The sequence below is a fragment of the Empidonax traillii genome, unplaced genomic scaffold, assembly GCF_003031625.1.
Source record: "Empidonax traillii isolate 1590-97213 ecotype Southwest subspecies unplaced genomic scaffold, ASM303162v1 scaffold84:size2688230, whole genome shotgun sequence".
In the NCBI taxonomy this organism is placed as follows: Eukaryota; Metazoa; Chordata; class Aves; order Passeriformes; family Tyrannidae; genus Empidonax; species Empidonax traillii.
Genome location: NW_020955277.1, coordinates 1955609 through 1977634, shown reverse-complemented (window position 1 = coordinate 1977634; position 22026 = coordinate 1955609). Strand labels below are relative to the sequence as shown.

At 46.9% G+C, this 22026-nt stretch overlaps 1 protein-coding gene across 3 annotated transcripts in view; it reads left to right on the top strand.

Annotated features, from left to right (window-relative positions):
- The window catches only part of DENND2A (DENN domain containing 2A), a 58539-nt gene extending 36801 nt beyond the window's left edge, over nt 1–21738 (top strand). For all 3 annotated transcript variants that reach the window (XM_027881183.1, XM_027881181.1, XM_027881182.1), the window contains exons 9-20: nt 2538–2725; nt 3439–3548; nt 3760–3829; nt 4445–4522; nt 5004–5144; nt 7175–7323; nt 15203–15380; nt 16171–16212; nt 17547–17664; nt 18866–19105; nt 20157–20243; nt 21015–21738. In XM_027881183.1, the coding sequence (XP_027736984.1) occupies nt 2538–2725; nt 3439–3548; nt 3760–3829; nt 4445–4522; nt 5004–5144; nt 7175–7323; nt 15203–15380; nt 16171–16212; nt 17547–17664; nt 18866–19105; nt 20157–20243; nt 21015–21046 (1433 nt within the window). In that variant the 3' untranslated portion in view covers nt 21047–21738. The remainder of the gene's footprint in view (nt 1–2537; nt 2726–3438; nt 3549–3759; nt 3830–4444; nt 4523–5003; nt 5145–7174; nt 7324–15202; nt 15381–16170; nt 16213–17546; nt 17665–18865; nt 19106–20156; nt 20244–21014) is intronic.
- Nucleotides 21739–22026: the final 288 nt, after the last annotated feature.

Sequence of the window (22026 nt, the reverse complement as noted above, 5' to 3'; positions counted from 1 at the left end):
GGTGTTCAGAAACCCATCACATGTTTGCCAAGGGAGAAAAGCCACCAGCCACACTGGCTGGAAAGGAAAACAGAATTGCACTGTATAATTTATTGCTAGTTAAACTCTCCTGGAATGGCTTGCTTCACTCTGGTAGAGCTATATGATGTACCAGTCTCCTGAAGCCTCCTTGTAGTGGTAATTAACCCCAGGACATGCTGGGGACATTACAATCTTATGGGAATTAGTGTGGCAAGTTCGAAGTCCTGTTAGAGTTAGAATGCAAGATGGAAACTCCCTCAGATTCTAAAGTTTCCTGACTCACAGCCACACCTGATCTGGATAGCAGGTCAGTTCCCAAGCTGAAAAGACAGGCATAAGCAGCTGTTGGGCTCTGTGTCAACCACAGTGCATTGTGTTTAGGAGTCCTTACTCTCTTTCAGGCTTTTAGAAGGGAAACCTCAGACTCATCTCCCTCTTACGAACACAGCTTCCAACACAAGAACTGCTGTATGCTCTTGCTCTCCTCTGCATCGGAAAGTCTTTTATCTGTATTGCTAAATCAGTAATATCCAGCTGAAAGTTGCTGCCACCACGTACCTTTTGACAGGTTCTCGGGCTTGCCGGGAGACAGGGTTTGCACCCAGATTGCACAGAAATTACATTCACAACTATCTTGAAACATGATATTGTGAAGTGTAGGCCATGTTCAGATTTAGCTGAGAAAGACAATGTAGATGTGTCCAGGAAGACTCAAGCTCTTGTCTGTTGCTGGTTGCCATAGTGAATCATGTGCATCGTCCTGTGTTTCTCAGTAACTGCAGCTGGGAATTAAGTCACCTCAAATCCAAGAGCATGGAACTCTGAACAATATCCAGATCTGTACCTGAGGCTGAGTGGCTGTGCAAGTCTACATAAGTGTGAATAGGAGCTCTGGCACATGCTGTTTGCTCTAAATACACCTGTATTTTGCTTTATGCCTTGCTGAACTGTTGACTTTCCTAATTTTAAAGAGGAAAGTGAGATGATTTAGCAAGTCTCCTGTATCTGGAACTTTGTGTGTTTTACGTAACAGGCCAATCACACCAGCCAGTTACCTCTGCTTGGAGAGTCACTGTACATCATCTGAGACACAGCAAATCATAAGACTGAGTGTCAGAGCCAGAAGTGCTGACGCTTGGGAAGGAAAAATCTTTGAAGGCAAACTCTGCCATGATGACAGCAGTGAAATTCTGCTATCTTTAGTAGATTGCACGGAATATAAACAATGCAGATCTTGAGCAAGCTTTTCAGAAGCACTCAGCATTGCTGTGACACTGCTCCTTTTGAAGTCCCTGGTAAAACAGAAACCACTTCTGAAAACTTTTGAAGATTTACAGCCTTAGAGTAAATAATATAATAGGTGACAAGAGAAAGGAGTCTAAGCCATCTTTCCAAGGCTTTAACTGTCCAGGGTTTGTTACACTTTCTGATTTAAGAGGCACCTCATGATTGCTTTAAATTGTATTGTCTGGAATAGCCCGCAAGTGGCACTTTACCAGACAAAAGATCAAGTGTCTATATACTTTAGTATATACTATCTCTCAGGAAACCCTGTCTCACAAGCAGACATCTTATGTCTTTGGAGTTCCTGCAGTATCCCTGTGGTTGTTCTTTTTGTCAAAATGTTGCGTTGCTACCCGCCTTCACAAAAAGCATAGTTGTGAGAATGTGCTGTAGTCTGTGCTTGTTGTTAATTCTTCCTTTCTTTTGTAGTAGGGCTGAGGGAGACATCATGGAGATTTAATTTGAGATGCAACTGTAAAACAAAGCAGGGGGATGGTCTCAGGGAATCTCATCTGGTCTCTTCTCAGCAGGCAGCTTTTCATTACTTTCCGTGCTAGAATGTTTATTGTCCCGTGGCTCATGTGTGTGTTGCAGTTACAGCTTGCTTGGCAGTTTTTCTTGTTTTCCCGTTGTCTTGGGTGAACTTGTAGAAGCATGGCCCTGAGAGATTAGTTTTAGGCACAGGAAGAACTGGCATGAGCCAGCATTTTTCATTTGCACCTCTCTTCATGTTCTTTTGTTGTCAACCTACAGCTCAGCCTGTGTATTGAAGCTGGGAGTCCCCAGCATTATTCAGACGCAGAGCCCTAGCCTGACCCAAGTGCTGTTCTTGTAAAACTGTGGGAATTGCTACCTACAGCCTCCTCTGAACAAAGGTGATCAATCACCTCACTGTGCCGGCCTTAAAAAAATGCATAAATGAGTGCTAGGATGAATGGCCAGACATTCTCTGTTACATCATGTCCCATATGGATCTCAGTTTGGGTTGTCTTCAGCTGTAAAAGCTATCCATGAAATCCTTCTGCTGCCAGAGCTCTTCAGGGTGATGGCACAAGATTATGGCCCATCTCTGTTCATATTTATAGTGCAGCTTCCAAATGGTTCCCACATCTTACTCAGCCACTGACAAAGCAAACGCAGTGAGGTGATTTCAAGTTTATCCCTCAGTCTCAGTTGATGCTCTGTGCAAAGAGCCAGACAGAGTCACAGTGTCTGATCTTTATTTTTCGTAGCTCACAGCCAGCGCTTGGTGCACGTGAAGTCTCGCCTGAAGCAAACCCCACGGTACCAAACCTTGGAACGGGACTTGATTGAGTACCAAGAGAGGCAGCTGTTCGAGTACTTTGTCGTGGTGTCGCTGCACAAGAAGCAGGCTGGGGCTGCCTATGTCCCTGAGGTTACCCAGCAGTTCCCGCTGAAGGTGCGCTGCCTGTCGGGAAGGTCTGGCTGACGTGTCTCGGATTGCCTGGTGCACTTGCACAGCTAGAGAAGCTGCAGCTTCCCTGCTTGACTGCGTGTTATATCGGTAACCCCTCTGCTGTGTCAGTGTTCAGGGAGGCTGAAGATAGAGGAGTTGCAGTCACCACCACAGAATTGTCATGATATCCCTCACTGACGAAAGAGCAACTGATTTAGTTCTTTTCCTGCCCTTGGCTATGATTTTTATGTAGCTATTCCCTTTCTCCCCCTTTTCTCTTTAAAGAAAACTGATGGTTGGGAGAAGACACGTGTTCTTAAAGGGAAGGCACAGCTTTTATCAACAGGCTAGCTCAATATAGGGAACAAGGACTGGAAGAAACAGAGCCAGTGTGACAGCGTATTTGAAAATGGGATGTAGCCAGAGGTCCCCTCAGCCTTCAGTTCTCTCTCTGCTTGCTGGAAGTTGTGTCCCAGATTAGAGGCACAATATAGCAGGGGCAGGTGCTGCAGATGAGGGGCTTGGTGGAATTGGGGGCACAGAGGTACCTTAAGATATCTAAAGATTAGGTGAGCCAGAATCACAGAAATTTTAATATCTTCCAGGCAGAAGCTTAGCCTCTGTCATCACCTCTTCATTTGTCACAGGAAAAATATTTGAAGTCATTCCATCCCCACATGACTAATTGGAAACATTCCTTCTCTCTGTTCTGCTAGCTTGAGCGCTCGTTCAAATTCATGCGTGAGGCAGAAGATCAGTTGAAAGCTATTCCCCAGTTTTGCTTCCCTGATGCAAAGGACTGGGCCCCCATCCATCAGTTTGCCAGGTAAGTACTGTACTTTACATCCTGATTCAGGAGAAACAGATTTATCTACCAAGCTACTTAAATACAAGAGCTGTTACGGTAGAAAATTGGGCAGAGCCCTGAGAGGGGTGTTTTGGAAATGCGGCAATATTGTGGGTTTATTGGCTTTGTATGCCAGAGACTGTTATTGGGGGTGATGGATATCTTGTCATTCTGATTTCTCTTTCTGCAGTGAAACATTCTCATTTGTCCTGACGGGGGAAGATGGAAGCAGGCGATTTGGATATTGTAGGAGGCTGCTGGTAATTATCCTTGAGTTTTTAGCTTTTCCTAGAGATGCAGCCTTCTGTGGGATTGATGTTACTGGCATCTGTTTTGGAAAGTGGAAAGCTGCTGCTCTTCTCTTTCAGTGTGGAAAGAAAGTGCGGCAGCAGATCAGCTTTGCTCTCTTCTGTTCCATGCCAAAGTGCCTCCCTGAGTACCATCCTCCACTCCAGGCTCTCTTGCATTTTTCTTACACCAGCACTTAACATTATGACCATGGACTGTTGTTTCACCACTAAGCTGAAGACAGGCTTTGTATCCCTTAGGTTTGGATAGCTATTGGACAGTTGTTTAACCCTGTACTGATTTCTGAGTTGTTTCTGTAGAGCAGTCTGCCCTGCCTTTGTCATTGAATTTGGGCAGGTTGGGATCATACTGTGGTTGTGCCCATTTCTCCCCAGTGTTCCAGCACCGTACCAGGGTTTGAGCCAGATGGCCATCATCACCGTACTGTCACATGTCTTCCAGTTTCTGAGCCACCCAGTGAGATGCAGAACTAAGAGACGGGTCACTCTATCTTTGCAGTAGTTATTACTCTGACATTTTCATGGTGTTTTTTTTCTGTGTGTGTGTGTTTGCGTTTGTCTTGAAAGCCCAGTGGGAAAGGGAAGCGTCTCCCTGAAGTTTACTGTATTGTGAGTCGCCTTGGATGCTTCAACCTATTCTCTAAGGTGAGTGGGGAGAGAAAGAGGGAATTTGTGCTGTATGTCAAGATGGACATAAAAGTGAAGCTGACGTCAGAAGAGTGGGGAAAGCTGATGGCTGAAGAAAAGGCCTGAAATGGTGTTGGCGAGGCAACACATGCTAATTGCAGAAACCAGCAAAAGCACAGTTAATAGGAAGACTAGATTGTCAGCTCTTGCCTTCTTCCTTTAGCAGAACTACCAAAATGCAAGAGAGATTAAAAGGTGGAGTCCTCAGTCTTGAGTGTGGTGGGGAGTCTGCAGTTTGTAAGCTTTCCAGTGACCTCACTGGAGATGTGTTTCTCTTGCTAAAGGAAATTAAAAAACCTTTTACCTTCTTCCTTATGATTCAAGGCTCTACATGGATGCTGGATTAGGGAGAGAACATAGATGCTGTTACACTTCATTCCTGGTGTTACCTCCCTCCTCCTGATTTACATGTTTTTGTGTCTTCCTGCCTTTATTTCAGATCTTGGATGAGGTTGAGAAGAGACGGGGCATTTCCCCAGCCCTGGTGCAGCCTCTCATGAGGAGTGTCATGGAGGCACCATTCCCAGCTTTGGGCCGGACAATTACAGTCAAGAACTTCTTGCCAGGCTCAGGAACAGAGGTAAAGACCCCATCCTAGAGAGAGAGGGAAACAGGCCAGCAAATAGTATGGGACTGTTGACTGGAAGCTGGGACCATGGCAGGTTCATAGCATGAGCTCCAGCATCCTTAATACAGAACACCTGTTTGTGTGGAATAGGTTGTGGAGTTCTGGTCAAAAAATACCTGAAATCACACCAGACTAAGGCTGCAGCCTTTCAGAATGGTGTTTGCACAGCATGGAGGTTGCATCTCACACAATGTGGTGTGAGCAGAGTGGGAGGGGTTTTGAGCATAGCATTAAAGGACTGTGGGAAGATGAGGGGAGACAAATTGAATGTAGTTTTGGGCACACTTCATGTTGGGCATGTATGCCTTGAGTGCAAGAGGGAGGAAAGTGAGCAAGTTGATAAAGGTTGTCTTTGAGGGCTTTCAGCACAGCACTATGTGAGGGTATTCTCCTAATCCAACTGAAAACAGTCCCACCTAAATGAATTTACTGCACAGCACATGCACAACTGGTTAAAAATGTGCACTCAAGGAGCAGAGTCCCAGTGGTGTGCTGTCAGGCTGTGAGGATGTTTTGGCTGGTTTGTGTCTAGGATCCTTGATGTTCATTAATTATTTGCTTGATGGAATGAACTTCACATTTACACAATACAGTATGGGGATGGGTTGCAGGCACCTTGGAGAATAAGGGATTAAAATTCAAAGTGACCGCTCCTAAATTCCAGAAATCTGATCAAGTGTTCAAGAAATGACTGGACGTGGCACTTAGAGCCATGGTCTAGTTGACAAGGTGGTGATCGGTGAAACATTGGACTTACTGATCTTAGAGGTCTTTTCCAACCTAAATGATTCTGTGATTCTGTAGATTGAAGATTTGGTGTGGACTTCAATATGGACAAGTGCAAAATGCTGGGAGGAAGAAAGGAGTAGTCTAACACAACATGGTAGTAACTCAGTGGCAGCAGTACATCAGAGAAGGATCTGGTGGTACAGTGGGCCATAAAGTGAGCAAAAGTAACGATGTGGCATTATTTAGACAAACTCCTTCAATGTGAAAGCAATTTCAAGCGATGAATAACAAATGAAAGCAATAATAAATTAAAACAATTTTTCTGCTTTCCAGCATTGGTGAAAATTTATTTGTTTATTGCATTTTTTAGAAAATGCAACCACTAGAAGAAAGCCCCAGAAGAGTAGTTCTGCTTACTAAGTGGTCTAGAAAATACAGGCAAGGCTTGAGAAAATTGTTTGCTTAATATAGAAAACAAAGGACAAAGAAGGACATGTGATAACCTTTCAACAGAGAGGAAGGTGACCAATTGTTTCGAGTGACAACAACAAGTAATTGAACTAATTTGCCACTGACGTGTTTCAGCTGCAGGCTTGGTGTTGGTGAGGGTAGTTCAGAACTAGAGTAATTCTCTTGTGGGATTTATGAAATGCGTGGTGTTGGAAGCTTTCAAAAACAATTTAGATAAACATCTGTATAAGATAAGGAGTATGAAGTGCTAAGGTGCTGTGACAGGCATTATTTAAGTAGATATGAACAAAGAAAAATACCCACAGGCTGCTCTTTTCTGTAACTGATATAAAAAATTTATAGTTGATAGGTCAAGCATCCAGATTCTTGCAGTAAAAAAAAAAACAAAAAGAAGAAGAATTGTAACTGTAATAATCCGAGTGTAGATTTGAAAGGCTCCATGATATCCTGCTGCTTGAATGCCAGAAAGGCTGAAAGCCGCTCCTAGCTGGACACAAACTAGTTTTCCTCCTTATGAAGAGTTCCCTGTCCTCAGTCCAGTAGGGAGGACTTGTGGCTGATCTCATGCTGTGCCTGTTGGAGTGGACTCTGGTTCGTCTTCATCTGGAAGAAGAATTTATGGGAGGTCTTTGGAAAGATTGTGTTTGAGAACTTAACACTGTGTGGTGTTTGCCAGCAGAGACAGCGAGGCCTGTTAGCTGCGAAAGTACCTGTTGGCTCCTCACTTGCCACAGTCTGGGTGGGCAGCAAAAGCTCACCTGTGGTCTCTTTCTCCCCAACAGGTCATTGAGCTGCGGCGGCCTCTTGACTCCAGGCTTGAGCACGTTGATTTCGAGTCCTTGTTCACATCCCTCAGCGTGCGGCATCTGAGCAGAGTCTTTGCCTCCCTGCTGCTGGAAAGGAGGGTGATTTTTATCGCAGACAAGCTCAGGTACCCTCTTGCATTTCTTTAAAGAAAATGCTACCAAGGAAGGGAGGCTGGGAAGACTGATCTCTCTGCTTTGTTCTTTTTCCTCTCTGCTCTTTTCCAACTTCAGAATGATGTGAGTAGGGCTGTTCTTCCTAGGAACGGGGTGCTTAGGCCATGAACCATCTTTTCATTTTTGCAGTTTGAAAAATGTGTGCTGCTTCTCATTCCCAAGGAGAACCAAATTCCACTTTCTCCAGACAGTTTCAGAGCAGATCCCAGTGCTAAGGAAGCAAAACCCCTCCTTTTGCTCCATGATGTTGCAGTGTTCCCTGCTGAGCTGCTGCTGGGGTTTCCAGGGATCGAGCCTTGGGCAGAGATCACTGTCCCATCTGAGTTGTTCCCTGATGTCACAAAATCTTCTTAAATTTTCATCTTGTATTTTAGTATTGGTTTCTAAAGATGTTTTTCTTATGGGGGATGAAAGCAAAGGATGTGGTAAGGGGAAGTGAGGCAGAGGACTTCCCCCTTCTGTTTTGAATCTGCTCAATTTGATTTTTTAAAAATTTATTTGTTTGCTCTCCTAAATTATGAAAATGGGTCCGGGTTTCTTTAAGATCTTGTGCAGCTGGTGGCTGGCAGCTCTCCAGCCCTTGAAGCACTTGAGGATTCAGGGAGGAAAGCTCGCCAAGGCTGGGGAAAGAAAAGCTGCCTGGATGAGTAATGACACTTAAGAGCACGCTCAGGTTTCAGGAGTGTACAATGCCCCTAAGCTGTCTGTTTTCACAACTTCCAGGCAGCAGCCTGCAGCTCTGGGACTGAGCACTGGAGCAAAGAATGGAGAGGCCCCTTCTACAGAAAAGTGAAGGGGAAAAATTCATTCTGCACGGATCCAGGGCTCTCTGTGGGCAGAGCTCAGGCCGTCCCATCGCAGGAATAGGAAGGCTGAGGAGAGGGAAGCTGTAGCATCTGGAGAGCATTGGCTACTTGCAGGTTTTGGCAGCTGCCTTGGGTCAGAGAAAGGAAGATTTGCTTCTTTAGAATCATAGATACATTATATGCATAGAGGCTTAGTATTCTGGATGCTTAAGCCACACATTTCATGCAGAGCATTCAGACTTGCATTGAAAAACGGGAGGATTCACCCGAACGCTGTATTTCTGTGTAACAGATATGATTTATGTGAGAGTTTATGATCACAGGCTTTCAAATATTTTTCTCCCCCTCTGTAGGAAAAATTTTACATTCTGAGAAAATCTGTTAAGGGCACAGATGACATTGTAATCTCAACATGAGGGCTGGGTGGTATGAGTAAACAGTAGGGAACTTTGGGTTTGTTTTTTTTTTAAGGCATCAGTTTAGAATGAACCTTTATTTACCAGAACTTTTCCTATCACATCTCTTCATGATAGCACAACACCATTTATTCTGAGCACAGGGTGTGTTACAAAATTTCTCTAATTGAAAGCACTTTGATGGGTTTTGATGTTTTTTTTCCACCCTCATATCTTTGTCAGTATATCCAGGGTCCTTAGGAATGAGTCCAGCTGCACAGGCCTGTAAAAGAGAGTGGGAGAGAGCTATAGAATCATAGTTTCTAGAATCTCTAATTATATCATAGACAGCTTTTTTTTCTGTGAAAAAAAGGAATTGTTGTGTTAGACCATAGGGCTCAGATTCAAATATTTACCATAGATTTGCCAGCTCTCTATGACGCCTTTAATATTTGATCTTTCTGAGAAGACCTTGCTCTGAGCAATTTCAAGAGCATCTTTTTCTTTTCCTATAACAAAATATGAAGTTTCTCTGGCTCATTTTTATGGAGCAAAAGCTTGGAAATTATCCCAAAGGACTGTAAAGGTGTGAAAAGCAGAAAACAAAGAAAATAAGCCTCAAAATTAAGTAAACTACTGTATTTTTATCCAGTTCAGTGACTTGAGTGAACTGGATTGGTGAGCCTTGGCTAAGATCAACAGTTTCTTCTGTTCGTTGGTAGACATGTCATGTTTTGAAAGCTGATGATATTGTAGATACAGGATCTTCTGTCAAAATGATACTTTTCCTGGGACAGGAACACGTTGAACTCAATGAATATTAAGTAGTATTTAATTTAGGAGTGAAAATGCCAGTTTCAGAGGAAAAAAAAAGAAAAGCTTTTTTGGGAATAGTTTAAGAGAAGGAAAAAAACGATAAAAGCAGCTGTTGGAAACTGCTCAGAGGTTAGGAATGCTAGAACTAATCCAGCTGAGATGGATTAACGGGAAGAGTGCAGGTGACATGGTGAAAGATGTGCAATAAATTACATTTATCGTTCATCTTTGCGGTTCTTCATGTGGGCACTATCAATAACTATATGTCTATGTTTGTAAAGGTGTGTCTGGGTGTGAGTGACAGAGAAACGATGTATGAAATTTATTTACATCTTTTAATTGCTATAAAATCAGTCTGTGGGAAAAGAAAGCCGAAAGGTCTCTTGCCAAATGCTGCGTGAACTGTGAAATGTTTTCAAGCTGGGCCAAAAAATGCATCTAACAAGTGTACAGCAAGTGAAATACGTTGCCTTTTCCATCTTTAGAATGAGCATAGAGTGTTTAAAGACCTGTCAATCCACAGCTTGGCAGCGGAAAAGGAAAGAATTTGGTTTATTAGGGTTTTTTTTCGGGGGGGAGGTTCTTTCCTCTGTTGTTATGGAAACTGGAGTATACATAGCCTTGCAACCCAGGAAAAGGACTTTGTAAAAACTGTGTTAGCCTGTGTTGTCTTCCCTAGCTTTTGTTCACTCCTGCACTGTAAACTTTAGTCCTGGGGCAGTGGAGGCCGTGGCACGGGTCAGACATTGCAGCACGAGAGCTGCTTTTGTTTCCAGGGGATGCTGCCTGGCATGCACTTCCAGGCACTGTAGACCAACCTTTTAGAAGGCATCTCCCAACCAAAAGTGTCCTGATGTCACAAGGTACCTAGAGCTGGGCAGTTTTTACTGGCCTGAGCAGGAGATCTGTGAGATTCACAGGGTTATTTAAAACAGAAAAACTTGCACGGCCTTAAAATCAGTGCCTCCTTTTTCCAGAACTCAAAAGGCTGTTGTGGATCTGACCAACTCTGTCTCTGCCAGAAACCACAGCTGTGTCAACAACACAAAGTGGTCATTGTTATCAAAGGCAGATCTGAAAGAATTAGAGTAGACACTTTAAATGTGGTCATCCCCAGCAAAAGGTAATTAATCATCAAGAAGAACCCTTCTCCGTGTGCTGCAAAAACAAATCTGGGACTGCGAATCTCAGCCTCGCGGATTTCTCCTTTTTGTACTGTGATTAAGGAGAAGAAACCCAAGGATTAAGTTTTGATGTTGGATAATAGCATTGTTTCTTTAGATCATTGTAACACTCGCTTCTTCACCTGCACGAGCCTGCCACGTTGGTGGGAGCCAGTGAGGGTCCCCACAGCTGGTGGAACTTGGTACCCTCCCGGTGGGATTTGCAGCAATGCTGCACAAAGTCATGGGACAATGCTTGGAAGCTCCTACGCCTGTTAAATGTTGTAAACCAGACGTGTAATCCATCATAAGTAAATCCAGATGTGACACCGTGTCAGAAATCCGAAGGTGTTTGTAAAATGAATACTACTGTAGCAGAGCTTATTAAAAAAAAAAAATAAAGAGAAAAGAGGTATTCAAACCATCTTAAATTGCCAAATGCCAGCATATTTTGAGCGGTTTGGTTAGTGCAGGGACCACAGGGCTTCCTGGCGTTAAACTACAAAAGGCGGTTTGATTCAGTCATGTTTTTCAGAAATCATGAAGTGTCCTAAACCCAAAGAGGGATTCAGTTTTGGAGACTTTTTAATGTAGGTGCTTGCCTTTGGAGTGGAAAACTGGAAGCCTTGTAGTCAATCTGAAGCCTGGGAGGAAAGCAATCAAACTGAACAGCCATTATCCTTCCTTAGAAGCTGTTGCAACTTGTCAAGGTGTCTTTTAGAGCAAGTCAAGCTAGTCTTGGAGCAACTTTTCCCAGAAGAGAAAGAAGAGTTTCTATGTAATTGCAGCTGTTGTGTTCAGATTCTGTATTGGCCACCTGTGTTTAGGGTGGCTATCAAGAAACAGCAGCTTCATAGAGAGCTCTGTGGTAGGTTTGTGATGGGATGCTGTGTGGTGGGAAGGCCTGTTGTTAAAGCAAACAAATGTCACAGATTGCTGTGCTATCATTGTTCTGACCAAAGGAGTGCTCAGCCAGAGAGATCTGCGTGTCAGTCGAAATCAGCCCTTTAGGGAGGGATCTGAGGGTTCTTTGTGTACTTCAGTTCTTTTTAGCCTCTGTACTAGTGACATCTCTGTCTCAACTGCAAGCAACCTCAGACATGCAGCTCAACCATGTTCCCCACAGAAGGCTGAATGAACCCATGAAAGTGTGCTCAGGATCTTTAAAGTGTACTTCAAAGACCTGAGGTATTTTTAAGATCACTGTTAAAACCAAAAGCCTTAAAAAGTGGTGTCTGTCCCATTTGAACATCTGGCCCTGAACTTGTGTGGCCTGAGGGTGGTGCATGGCACTCCCCAGAGCACACTGCAATCCCATCGCTGCTGGCTGAAGAGCACAGTCACACAGGTGGCATTAAAGGAATTTGTCATACAGGTGCTTTTGCAAGGCTCAGCAGCCATGGTGTGAATCAGCAGTCCCTTAGTGCTTGTTGCAGTGCCATAAGCAAGAGAAAGAGAGAGCTTAGGCTTGAGTCATTCCAGAAGACCAAGGTTCTCCTGGGCTCCTGGCAACCTGCAGCTCCCTGAGACTGCAGAGCAAGTCTGACTGAATCACAGGTGGAAGAGATACCTCAGTGTTACCTCCTCTATGTCCATCTCTGAACTGCCTTCAAAGGAGCCTCACAGACCTCAGCCCTATCAGTATTGTTCTCTGACGATGTCTTCCACGGTGAGAAATGTTTCAGAGCAGAGATCACTAGGTTTCATCCTGGAGGCAATGAGTCATTCAGAGATGGAAGGGTGGAAGGGGAAGTTATCTTTACTTCCCACTGCCTGATGTGTACAGTTTCAGACTTACACAGCTCTGCCTTTGACTTCCACCAACTGGACCTCAGCCATCTTTCCTCCCACTCAATCTCTCACGTACCATGTGTACTCACTGGGACTGGAGAGCTGGGCTGAGGGAAGAACAAGCCACCATAAATATAGCAGGAGACAGCATGCCACAATACATCACCATGCCATAAATAACCATGTACTTCGGCTGCTCACTGTTCCTCTGTGGAGCTACCTGGAATCAGAAATGTTTTCCGCTGGTTTTTGCGTACTGTCTATAAGGTCAGTTCCCACTTTTGGGCAGAAAAATTAGGAAAAACGAGAGGACATTTTTAGAAAAAAAAAAAAAAAAGATACACCTTCAAAATTGAGGATTTGTGACAAAGATAAAACTTCTTACATTTCCACATTCAACCCCTCCTCAAAGAAGAGGAATGGTGGGTGGTGGTAATGCCACACTGCTCTGCATAAGTGATGAAAGGTGCAGTACTTTCAGCTTTCACTATGCTGCTGCTGCTGCTATTACTGGAGCTATTATCAGTCAGCAGTTGAGGAGTGGAAAATATGTTCTGCAGTAATAGAGGGGAAGAGAAACCCCTGCCTTTATATTTGCTAACATGCCCTGAAATGGATGAGTATATGAATAATGCAGCCTTGAAGGAGATGGTTTTTAAAGGATCTCATTAACTTGGAGTGCACCTCTAAGATAGCATATTCACTTTTGTTATGGTTTCTTTCAAGATTAGCTTGTATGAAAGATACAACAAAAATCAGCCACTCTGATATTATTCCCACATTTTTTCTTGGTGAGTTTTTTGGGGTTTGGTTTGGTTTTTATTTTTTTTTGGTAAATGTTCCTGTTTCCTACTAGCTCTGTGCTTTCTCATTATTTTCATTTTGCTTCTCTCAGATTCATTATCTACCTTGCATGTATGATAGACACAGCACGGTGTGGGCCTGCTGATGAGGGCAGGCACAGCTTGAGAGCAGTGACACAGAGGAAGCCTGCAGGAATGAGTGCAGAGCAGGGAGAGGAATACTCTTAGACTTTCCTAAACAAGGATGTGGAACTGAGAGGATTTTTTTCCCCGTGTAAAGGCTTAAAGCCAGCTGTGTATGACACAGCCTTTGAAAGGCCTTCCTCTGTTTTTATAGAGTATCCCCTTAATAAAAGACAAACCTCTGGGAGCGCAGTGAGAGGAAACTGTCCCCGTTTTGCGAAGAGACTTTCTTAGCATACACATCTCAGATGTCTTTCCCAGGTGCCATTTCCCTACCTGTTGCAGTCCTAGATAAAATTTTCACTTTAAGCAGATTTCGGCCTCTCCCTTGGGCTCTCCTTCTCTCCAAAAAGTGATGTGTTTATTTACATTTGCTGCCTGATTACTTCATACTGTCACACTGATGTCCCAGCAACTACAATTGTGTTCTGCTAAACTGAGCTTACCTGATGAAAGCCAGCCAGGTGTCCCCCAGCCACACCACTCTGCTCAGTGTGCCTTAGCAATACAGCACGGGGATGCACATCCACCAAACTTAGCTGCAGTGAGGTGGGGAGGGAAAACAGGCTTCATTTGTCAGAGCAAGCTCAGGTCCGCACCCATCAAACCCTTTCCTTCTCGAGTCAGCAATAAACTGCCAGATCCAGGTTGCTGGATGTAAATTCTTCCATGGAGTCTAACAGGAGCCAGCTTGGCATCCTTCCTCATCGACGTGACTCCTCCTGGCTGCACCAGTCTTCCTCCCCTCCTCCAGCCTTTTAAGACCTGGATGTGAGTAAAAAGAAGTGACACTGCAGACAGGGTTTGTAGCAGCAAGACTTCCCCCTCTCTTGATGCATAAAAATACTTACAGACCCAGAACAGATGAGTAACTGGTGCCCTGTGGTGAGCTCTACTGTGTCTGACTGGAGACCCTGCCTGTCTCCTGCCAGAGAGCTGATGGGGTTTCTGGACGGGCCCTCTTGTTGTCAGCAAAGGCACTTACAGCCAGACCACTGGTGGCATTTGAAGAGGCAAGAAGGAAGGCTGCAGTCCCATGAGCCGTGGGCTGGCCGTATGCTCCCCTCGTGGGATTTCACTCTCCCATGGTTCTGGGTAGCCTTGACAGGTTCTACAGGCTGCAGGGTACCTGGGTAGCCTTGGCTGGAGACCACTACCTTCCTCCTTCCCCCATGCTCCAGCATATGATTGGGACCCGTAGAAGAGCATCCTTTGGCATGCCATTCCTCCTGCTAAGGGTTGCCCAATGTGCTGCACAGGTAGCAAGCCAAAGGGCAGGAGTTGGACCATGGCTGGAATGACCTCCAGGAACACCTGGGGGCCTTGGTGCTTAGGTGCTTTGTCAGGAGCTCCCAGCAGGTTGTCCAGCTGCAGTGATCAGACCAAGGGTATGGCCAGCAGGTAAGCGGGCCAGCACAGCCCAGCAGATGGTTGCTGTGGTGGTGGTGGATCTGCCTTCTGCCCCCCACAGCTGTGTGCTGTCTGTTGGCAGGTAGCCCCTGTGCATTCAGAGCTGTGGCTTTCCCATGGGAACAGCCACAGAGGTATGCTGTGGGAGAATAATCTCATTTCTCTAAGGAAAGACAGTGGCATGAAAGATGCCATGTCTGTCTGTGTGATATTTCCCATCAGGGCACTGGAGTAGCAGATCTCTGATTCAGTGGGACCCATCTCTTGTCACATGTGCATAGGCTGAGATCATCTTTCGGAAGTCATTGCTTTTGAAGTTGAGAAATGGGCTCAGAAATCTGGGAAAGCCCCTAGTAATTAGAGAGACCAATCAGGGAAGAGTTGAAAGAGCCCTGATTTCTAGGAAGCACCACACATTCCCTGACTGACCAGCCAATGTCCTTGATTGTGTTTCACCTTCCAGCACTCTCTCCAAGTGTTGCCACGCCACGGTGGCCCTACTGTACCCCTTCACCTGGCAGCACACCTACATCCCTGTGCTGCCACCTTCCATGATCGACATCGTGTGCTCGCCCACCCCCTTCCTCATTGGCCTGCTCTCCAGCTCCCTGCCCCGCCTGAAGGAGCTGCCAGTGGAGGAGGTGAGCCATGCAGCCACACTGTGGCCTTACTCTAGGTTGCTCCCAGCGGGCTGAGTTGTCTTCTCTCCCAGCAAGGCTGCTCTGGAGAGCCTGCCTTGGCAGTGGGAGGGAGCCGAGCTCTCGTTCTCTGGCTGCTGTGAGCATGGGGAGGGAGGAAGCGGATGGTCCCCTGGGGAAGCAAAGGTCTGTGCTCTGCCTTGTCCACAGCTTGGGAAGGCAGGGGGCTGGGATCTCCCACCGTGGGGCTGCTGGTGTTAGGAGGAGATGGCTTTATTAAAGCTTCTGTTGGTTTCTGCTGGGGCTATGTGCAAAGTCTGCCAGGCTTGAACTGTGATTGCTGTAGACTGGCCAGGATAGCTGCTCCTCTGGTTAACACAGGTGCCTAATGCAAGCAATAAATAATTAAGAATTGGATTTGTGGTGCACAAGAGTGAATGCAGCAAGGCTGAACGTGGTCAGGCAGGCGTTTCCCTCCCTGCACAACCAGGAGACAGCAGTGCAGCACACGGGGAGAAAAGATAAAGTTCTGACTGTGATTTGGTGATAAAGAGTGGTGGGCCAGACTTTGGATCACAGCCTCCTGCTGTCCAAGCTGCTCTGCAGTTTGCAGCAATGTCCTCAGAAAGCGACAACAAGGGCTCACCCTGGGTGCCTCCTCCAGCTGTAGTGGAAGGTAGGAGGAGCAGGGGCAGGGCTAAAGCATTTCCTCCAGAGCAGTTACAGATTAAGATAAACTCTTGATGACAGAAGTAATTACTTCCCCCTTTTATTCTTCCTCTTTTGTTCTTAGGTCCTCGTTGTTGACCTGGTAAATAACCGGTTTCTGAGACAGGTGAGCAGAGCTATTTTGTATCCTTCACCTTCTCTCTCCTTTTTCATCATACATTACCTCCATCTGGGTTTACTGACCTGCCCTTCTGGATAGATTGCTTTCTCCTCACTCAAGGATTAAAAATCCCACCAAGGCAGGATTTGTGGTTGGCAGTTTTAGAGAGTTTGCTGTGTATAAATGTAGTATCAGCATCCCAAACTACAGCTGTTGAGGACTGAATCATTGTGAATTATCTCTGTTTCTGGTTGTTTTTTTTTAAAGAGGGGAAATGGTGGCACTTGAGCACTGTAGTTCTTTAAGTGTCTCCTGTAAGGTGGAGGGCACAGCTGGAAAGCCTTGGCTCAGCTCTGTCTGCTGGGGAGCAGCGTGGGCTTTTCCAGCTGTATCTGTCAGTCCATCTCCTATCACATACTCTGCCCTGCGTGGGAGGGGAGCCTGGATGATTTCTTGAAATCCTTTCTGCCCAAGAAGCTTGTGGTTCCTCACTCTGGCCCTTGCACTGGATGGGTCATAAGCTGGTACATGGGAGCCTATATGTTGCTCTGGCGATGAGATACCCTGCTGATTTTTATTTCCCTTTGTTGTGGAGAGGAGGAGCGGGAAGGGGAGGAGGAAGGGGAAGAGTACAAATGAGCAAATACACTCCTGTCCAGGAAGCTATTTTTTCCCAGAGCTTCTTGGCAGATCGTTGAGCAGTGCTGGCAGAATCAGTGTCTGCTGTGCCTCAGCTCCTGTGGGTAGGATGGGATGAGTGCTCCTCCTGCTGCAGAGAGCAGCCTGTGGGTGAAGGCCACTCTTTTGTCGTGGTTCTCGCTTGCCAGCTGCCTTAGCTGCAGGGATATGCTTTACCTGCACCTCTCTTTTGGAGGTTTAAGCTAAATCATGCTCTCTCAGGCAGGGCTGGTAGGAGTTTGTGCACAGTCACCGACAGTTCCTTGGCTCTCTGGGAACTCGTTATGCCTCCATAAGATGATTGGTGCTTGAGCAGAGCCGAGCAGGGGGCTCTGCTCACCTGGCCACACGCCAGCATTGTTCAGACATATCCTCTTTGTGGTGGGGCAAGTGCTCACAGGTGGAGAGTGCAGCGACGGGCGTCTCGGGTCAGACACCTGAAATTCCTCCAGAATAGGGGAATATTTAGGAAAAAAAACACCCTTTCTCCTTCCTCTTGTGCTTCTTGATAGTGCTGCGCTGGGAGGTGCTGGGAACGTGCCAAGCATATTATGCCTTCTCCCTCTCCTCACGGTTCATTTTTAGTATCCCCCTGCTGTGCTGGGGACAGGGTAGGAGCTGTTTTATGCCCCAGTCCCTGAGGAGGTGGCTCTGTCTTACAGATGGAAGATGAGGATTCCATCCTGCCCCGCAAGCTGCAGGCCGCCCTAGAACACATTTTGGAGCAGAGGAATGAGCTGGCGAGCGACAAGGAGGAGGGCCCTGTCAATGGCAAGCAGGGTAAAGCACAATGCCTTACAGCTTAAAACCGCATCTTTTCCTGCCCCTTTTTCTTCTTAGAGGAGAACTAGGTGTGTGTTAAATTTAACACCACAAATATTAGAGGTAGGTCAGGATTTTGGTTAAGCTATGTTAAATATTTCATTGCACAGGGGGCAGTTCTCTGTGTTAAGAGCAACAGTACTTATCCCTTCCCAGCTTCCCCTTCTGTCTGTCCTTCCCTTACAGTTCCAGGGAATCCTTCCCTTACAGTTCCAGGGAACACCTGTACTGCTTTCAGGGAGGGTTCCATAGGCTTCTCTCTGCTGCTGGCCATGTGAGTGACGCAGGCTCCTCTGGGGGACAGTCCACCCGCAGAGCTGCAGACTTGGAGGTGGCCATGTGGCTCACAGGCAGCTGGGCTGAGACAACTCTCTGGGGGGCAATTATGGGCACCTCCTGGTTGCAGGGGAGCCTGAAGAATGTGCTGGCTTTGGCTGGGACAGAGTTAGTTTTCTCCATAGTAGCTAGTACAGGGTTGTGTTTTGGGTTTGTGTTGGAAACAGGGTTGATAACTTAGGGATGTTTTAGCTGTTGCTGAGCAGAGCTTGCACTAAGTCAAGCCCTTTTCTGCCAGTGAGTGGGCTGGGGGTCCACAAGAAGTTGTGAGGGGATACAGCCAGGACAGCTGACTCCAAAGCATCACTCCATCTGGAGTGACGCTCATGGAGTCTTGCTTAGCCTATAAAACTGGGGGGAGAAGGAGAAAGTGTGGGGGGGACATTCAGAGATAGGGCGTTTTGTCTTCCCAAGTCACCGTTACGTGTGCCAGAGCCCTGGTTTTCTGGGGATGGCTGAACACCTCCCTGCCCATGGGAAATGGTGAATAAATTAATTATTTTGCTTTGCTTCCATGCACAGTTTTAGCTTTATCCGTTAAACTGTCTTTATCTTGGCCCATGAATTTTCGCACTTTTACTCCTCTCATTCTCTCTCCCATCTACCAAAGAGGAGTGAGCACCAAGACAAAGCTTGGTTACTTTCAAAGTAGTAGCAATTTGATCTACTTCTGTGGCAAGCACTTCCCAGAATGCTGTCTCTCATGAGCAGCTTTTCCTGCTCAGGCTGAGTCTGAAAAAAGCCAGGGAATTTTTACCCAGGGATTTTTCCAGCAAATCCTCACAGCACTGTCCTCACCACTGCCTCTTTATTTTCTCCTTAGAGACCAGCCCTTTGAATGAGGTGGTGTCTGAGGCCTTTGTCCGTTTCTTTGTGGAGATTGTGGGCCACTATTCCCTCTTCCTGACCCCCACGGAGCGAGAGGAGCGGACCCTGCAGCGGGAGGCTTTCCGCAAATCCGTCTCTTCCAAGAGCCTCAGACGCTTCCTGGAGGTCTTCATGGAGACACAGATGTTTGGGGGCTTCATTCAGGAGCGGGAGCTGCGGAAGCAGGGGGTCAGAGGTGAGCGGGTTGGACTGGACTCTGCTGCTGTGGAAACTGCTGTGCCTCTGCGAGAGCCAGGAGATGCTCCATCGGCCACCAGCTCCATCATCAGCATCGTGGCTGGAGGGTGCAGTACCTGCAGGAATACTGGGAGGGAGGTGGTAGGAAAGCACCAGCACATGCTGATGGTTTGTTCTGACACCCGTACGTGACCCTCACAAGTCACTTGGGGATTCCTTGTCTCCATTTCCTTATCTTCCCAAAGCAGGGAGCGTTGCCTCACAGGATTGTGGTGAGACACGTGCACAGTGCATGGGAACCAGCTACTGGAGAATGAGGGCACTTCATGCCTGATCTGGGTATTTCTTGTTGAAATTGGGGTTAAAGTCACCCTTACCACTGCAGTACTGTCCATGTGTGTGCCTCTTCTGTTCCACGTTGAATTCCCCTCAGCATTATCACACAAGGGGTACACTGCTGGAATGATGTTTATTCTTGTAGTCCCTCAGGTCCCCTTCTTGTGTCTAGAGGAAAAATGGGCTAGTTATGGCTCTTTTGGCTAGTAGAAGATATGAATGCTCATGTCCTTCCCAGAACAGCTTCTGTTGTTTCACTGCTGTTATTCCACAATCCCAAGGACCCTACTGGCAGGTGAAGTTTCTTATCCCTGCTGCTGCTCAGTGCTGGCTTACAGCTTCTTCCCGAGCACTAATAAGCAGGGGACACTTGAATAGGTGGCTGAGTAAAAGAGGTTTTGCAGTGTGGTAAATCCTGCATGACAATTCCACAGATGATCTCACTCTCTGGACTTAGCTGTGTTCATAGCAGAATGAACAGAGTTTTTGTCTCTCCCTGAGCAAGGAACAGAAGCTCAGTCAGCTTTGCAGTGAGGAGGGAGGGGACAGACCAAAGGTTCTGTGCCAGATCTGGGCTCAGCTGATGGAGGAGGTGGGGTGAGTTGTTCCCTCTTGTGTGCAATAGTGTATGGGTAAAGACATTTTCAGATGGCCATTCTTGCTTGGATTTAGGGACGCAAAATTAGAAGTTGTTGACTTCTTTCTATCTGCAGGTCTGTTTGAGGTACGGGCTCAGGAGTACCTGGAAACACTTCCCAGTGGGGAGCAGAGTGGAGTCAATAGGTTCCTGAAAGGCCTAGGTAAGGAACAAGCAAAACCCTTGGCTTCTCAGGAGGGTTGGGCTTCTTGTTGCCTTCAGAGTGGGCGGTAGAGAAGCTGCCTGAGGGTGACTGTGTGTGTCATCCTGCTCTGAGCCATGAGTGATCAGTGTCTTCTAAAGGAAACAGCTGGGTCTGAGGAGGCAATGGAGCAACCAGTGACTTGGGACTTGGGGGTGAGAGATGCATGTCCTGGTGAGGGAAGTGACAGTCTTCATTGCTTTCGGGTTTGCCCTTAGGGATCAGCAGCGGGAATCGCCGGGAGTATTCTGAGATTGAATCTATTTTTCATTGTAAAGGTAGCTAGACAAGAGCTCCAGACACTAGAGCTCAGAAGTCCTTGCTAATTCACTGGACACTGTGTCTAAGAGAGTTTGATCATGTGTTCAGGTGGCATCCCTGGCCATTCTTGGCCACTTAGGAGCAGCAGTGCCTGAGGGGCTGGAGTGCCCTGCCTCCATGTAGGCTCTGGCCGGGTGAGCTTAGCCATGTGTTCACCTTTCAGGACTGCTGGGCAAAGGGGCTCTGGAGGGTGTGCCTGGGGGTTTGCAGGGTCCAAGTCTGTAGCACTGCTCCCAGGGGATGGGCAGAGTTCTGCAGGCACCTGCTTCCAACTTTGCAGAGCAGCTGGCTGTGGGCAAGGACACAGGGCTGGCAGCAGGGCCAGTTCTCTGTGTAGGGTGGAGGTGGTGATGAATGACACTTGTTTTGCCTGTCACTGTGGGGAGCCCATTTTCCTTTCTCTCTCTTCAGGCAGCAAAATGAAATTCCTCCACAAAAAGTAGGAGCGAAGCACATCCTCGTTCCACAGAAGAGAACAGCTTTACCATTTAACAGCAATAAATCAGACTTACCAACCATTCCCGTTCAGCCTGCTCCCAGGAGCCAACAGCCTTGGGCAAGCTGACCATGGCCAGCCACACTCACACGGACATGTGGCGCTGCAGGAAGGCTGGATGGCTGTGGGGCTGCCGGGACAGGCTTCTGGATATCTGCAGTACCATGCACTGGACCAAGCACTCTCTCTGAACTCTGCACTAGCACGTTGCAGGCGTCCCAGCAGATTGGATCTTTTAGCTAGTCAATTCTTTGGGTTTTGTTGTATTTTTCTATTTATATTGAGGTTAGAACAATTATTAACCAATGACTCTTGCCCTGCCTCTTCTCTGCCTGGTGCTGCAGGAGGCCGAAGTGGGACTTTCACGGGACTGAGCAGGCAGAGCTCAGGCATGGAGGGGAAGAACAGAGATGTATGGAAGTAGGTCTCTGCAAAGCAAGGACACTGAGGGCTGCAGGGATGATGTGGACTGACCAGGAGGAGCTTCCAAGCAAGGGAGAAGGGTGAGGGGGAACCACTAAACCTACTGAGGACTTGATGGGCCTGCCAGCTCCCTGGGTGGCTGTATCAGGGAGTCTTGGTACAAGGAGAGGTCTTTCCTTATGCAGTGTAATTAAAAGCGAGTGGTGTAAAAGACAAGCGGGTCCATCGTGTTTGGGGGTAAAGGGGTAAGCTGTGTATTCCCATCAGCCCACTTGGAACTGACCGTGAGCCAGAGAGGACGTTTAGCAGCTGAGCTCTCAACTTGGCCAAGCCTTCAGCTTCTCTGTGAGCCTCAGAGGTTGGGTGGTCTCATTCTCTCTCCTGGCACCTTGCAGGAAGAGCCCAAGGTGGAGCTCACCTGCAGGATCTTGCCCTGGAGACCCACTTCCCAAAGGTCAGATGGACTCTCTTTTCCCATTTTGGGTGTTGCTGCTGGGGAGCACA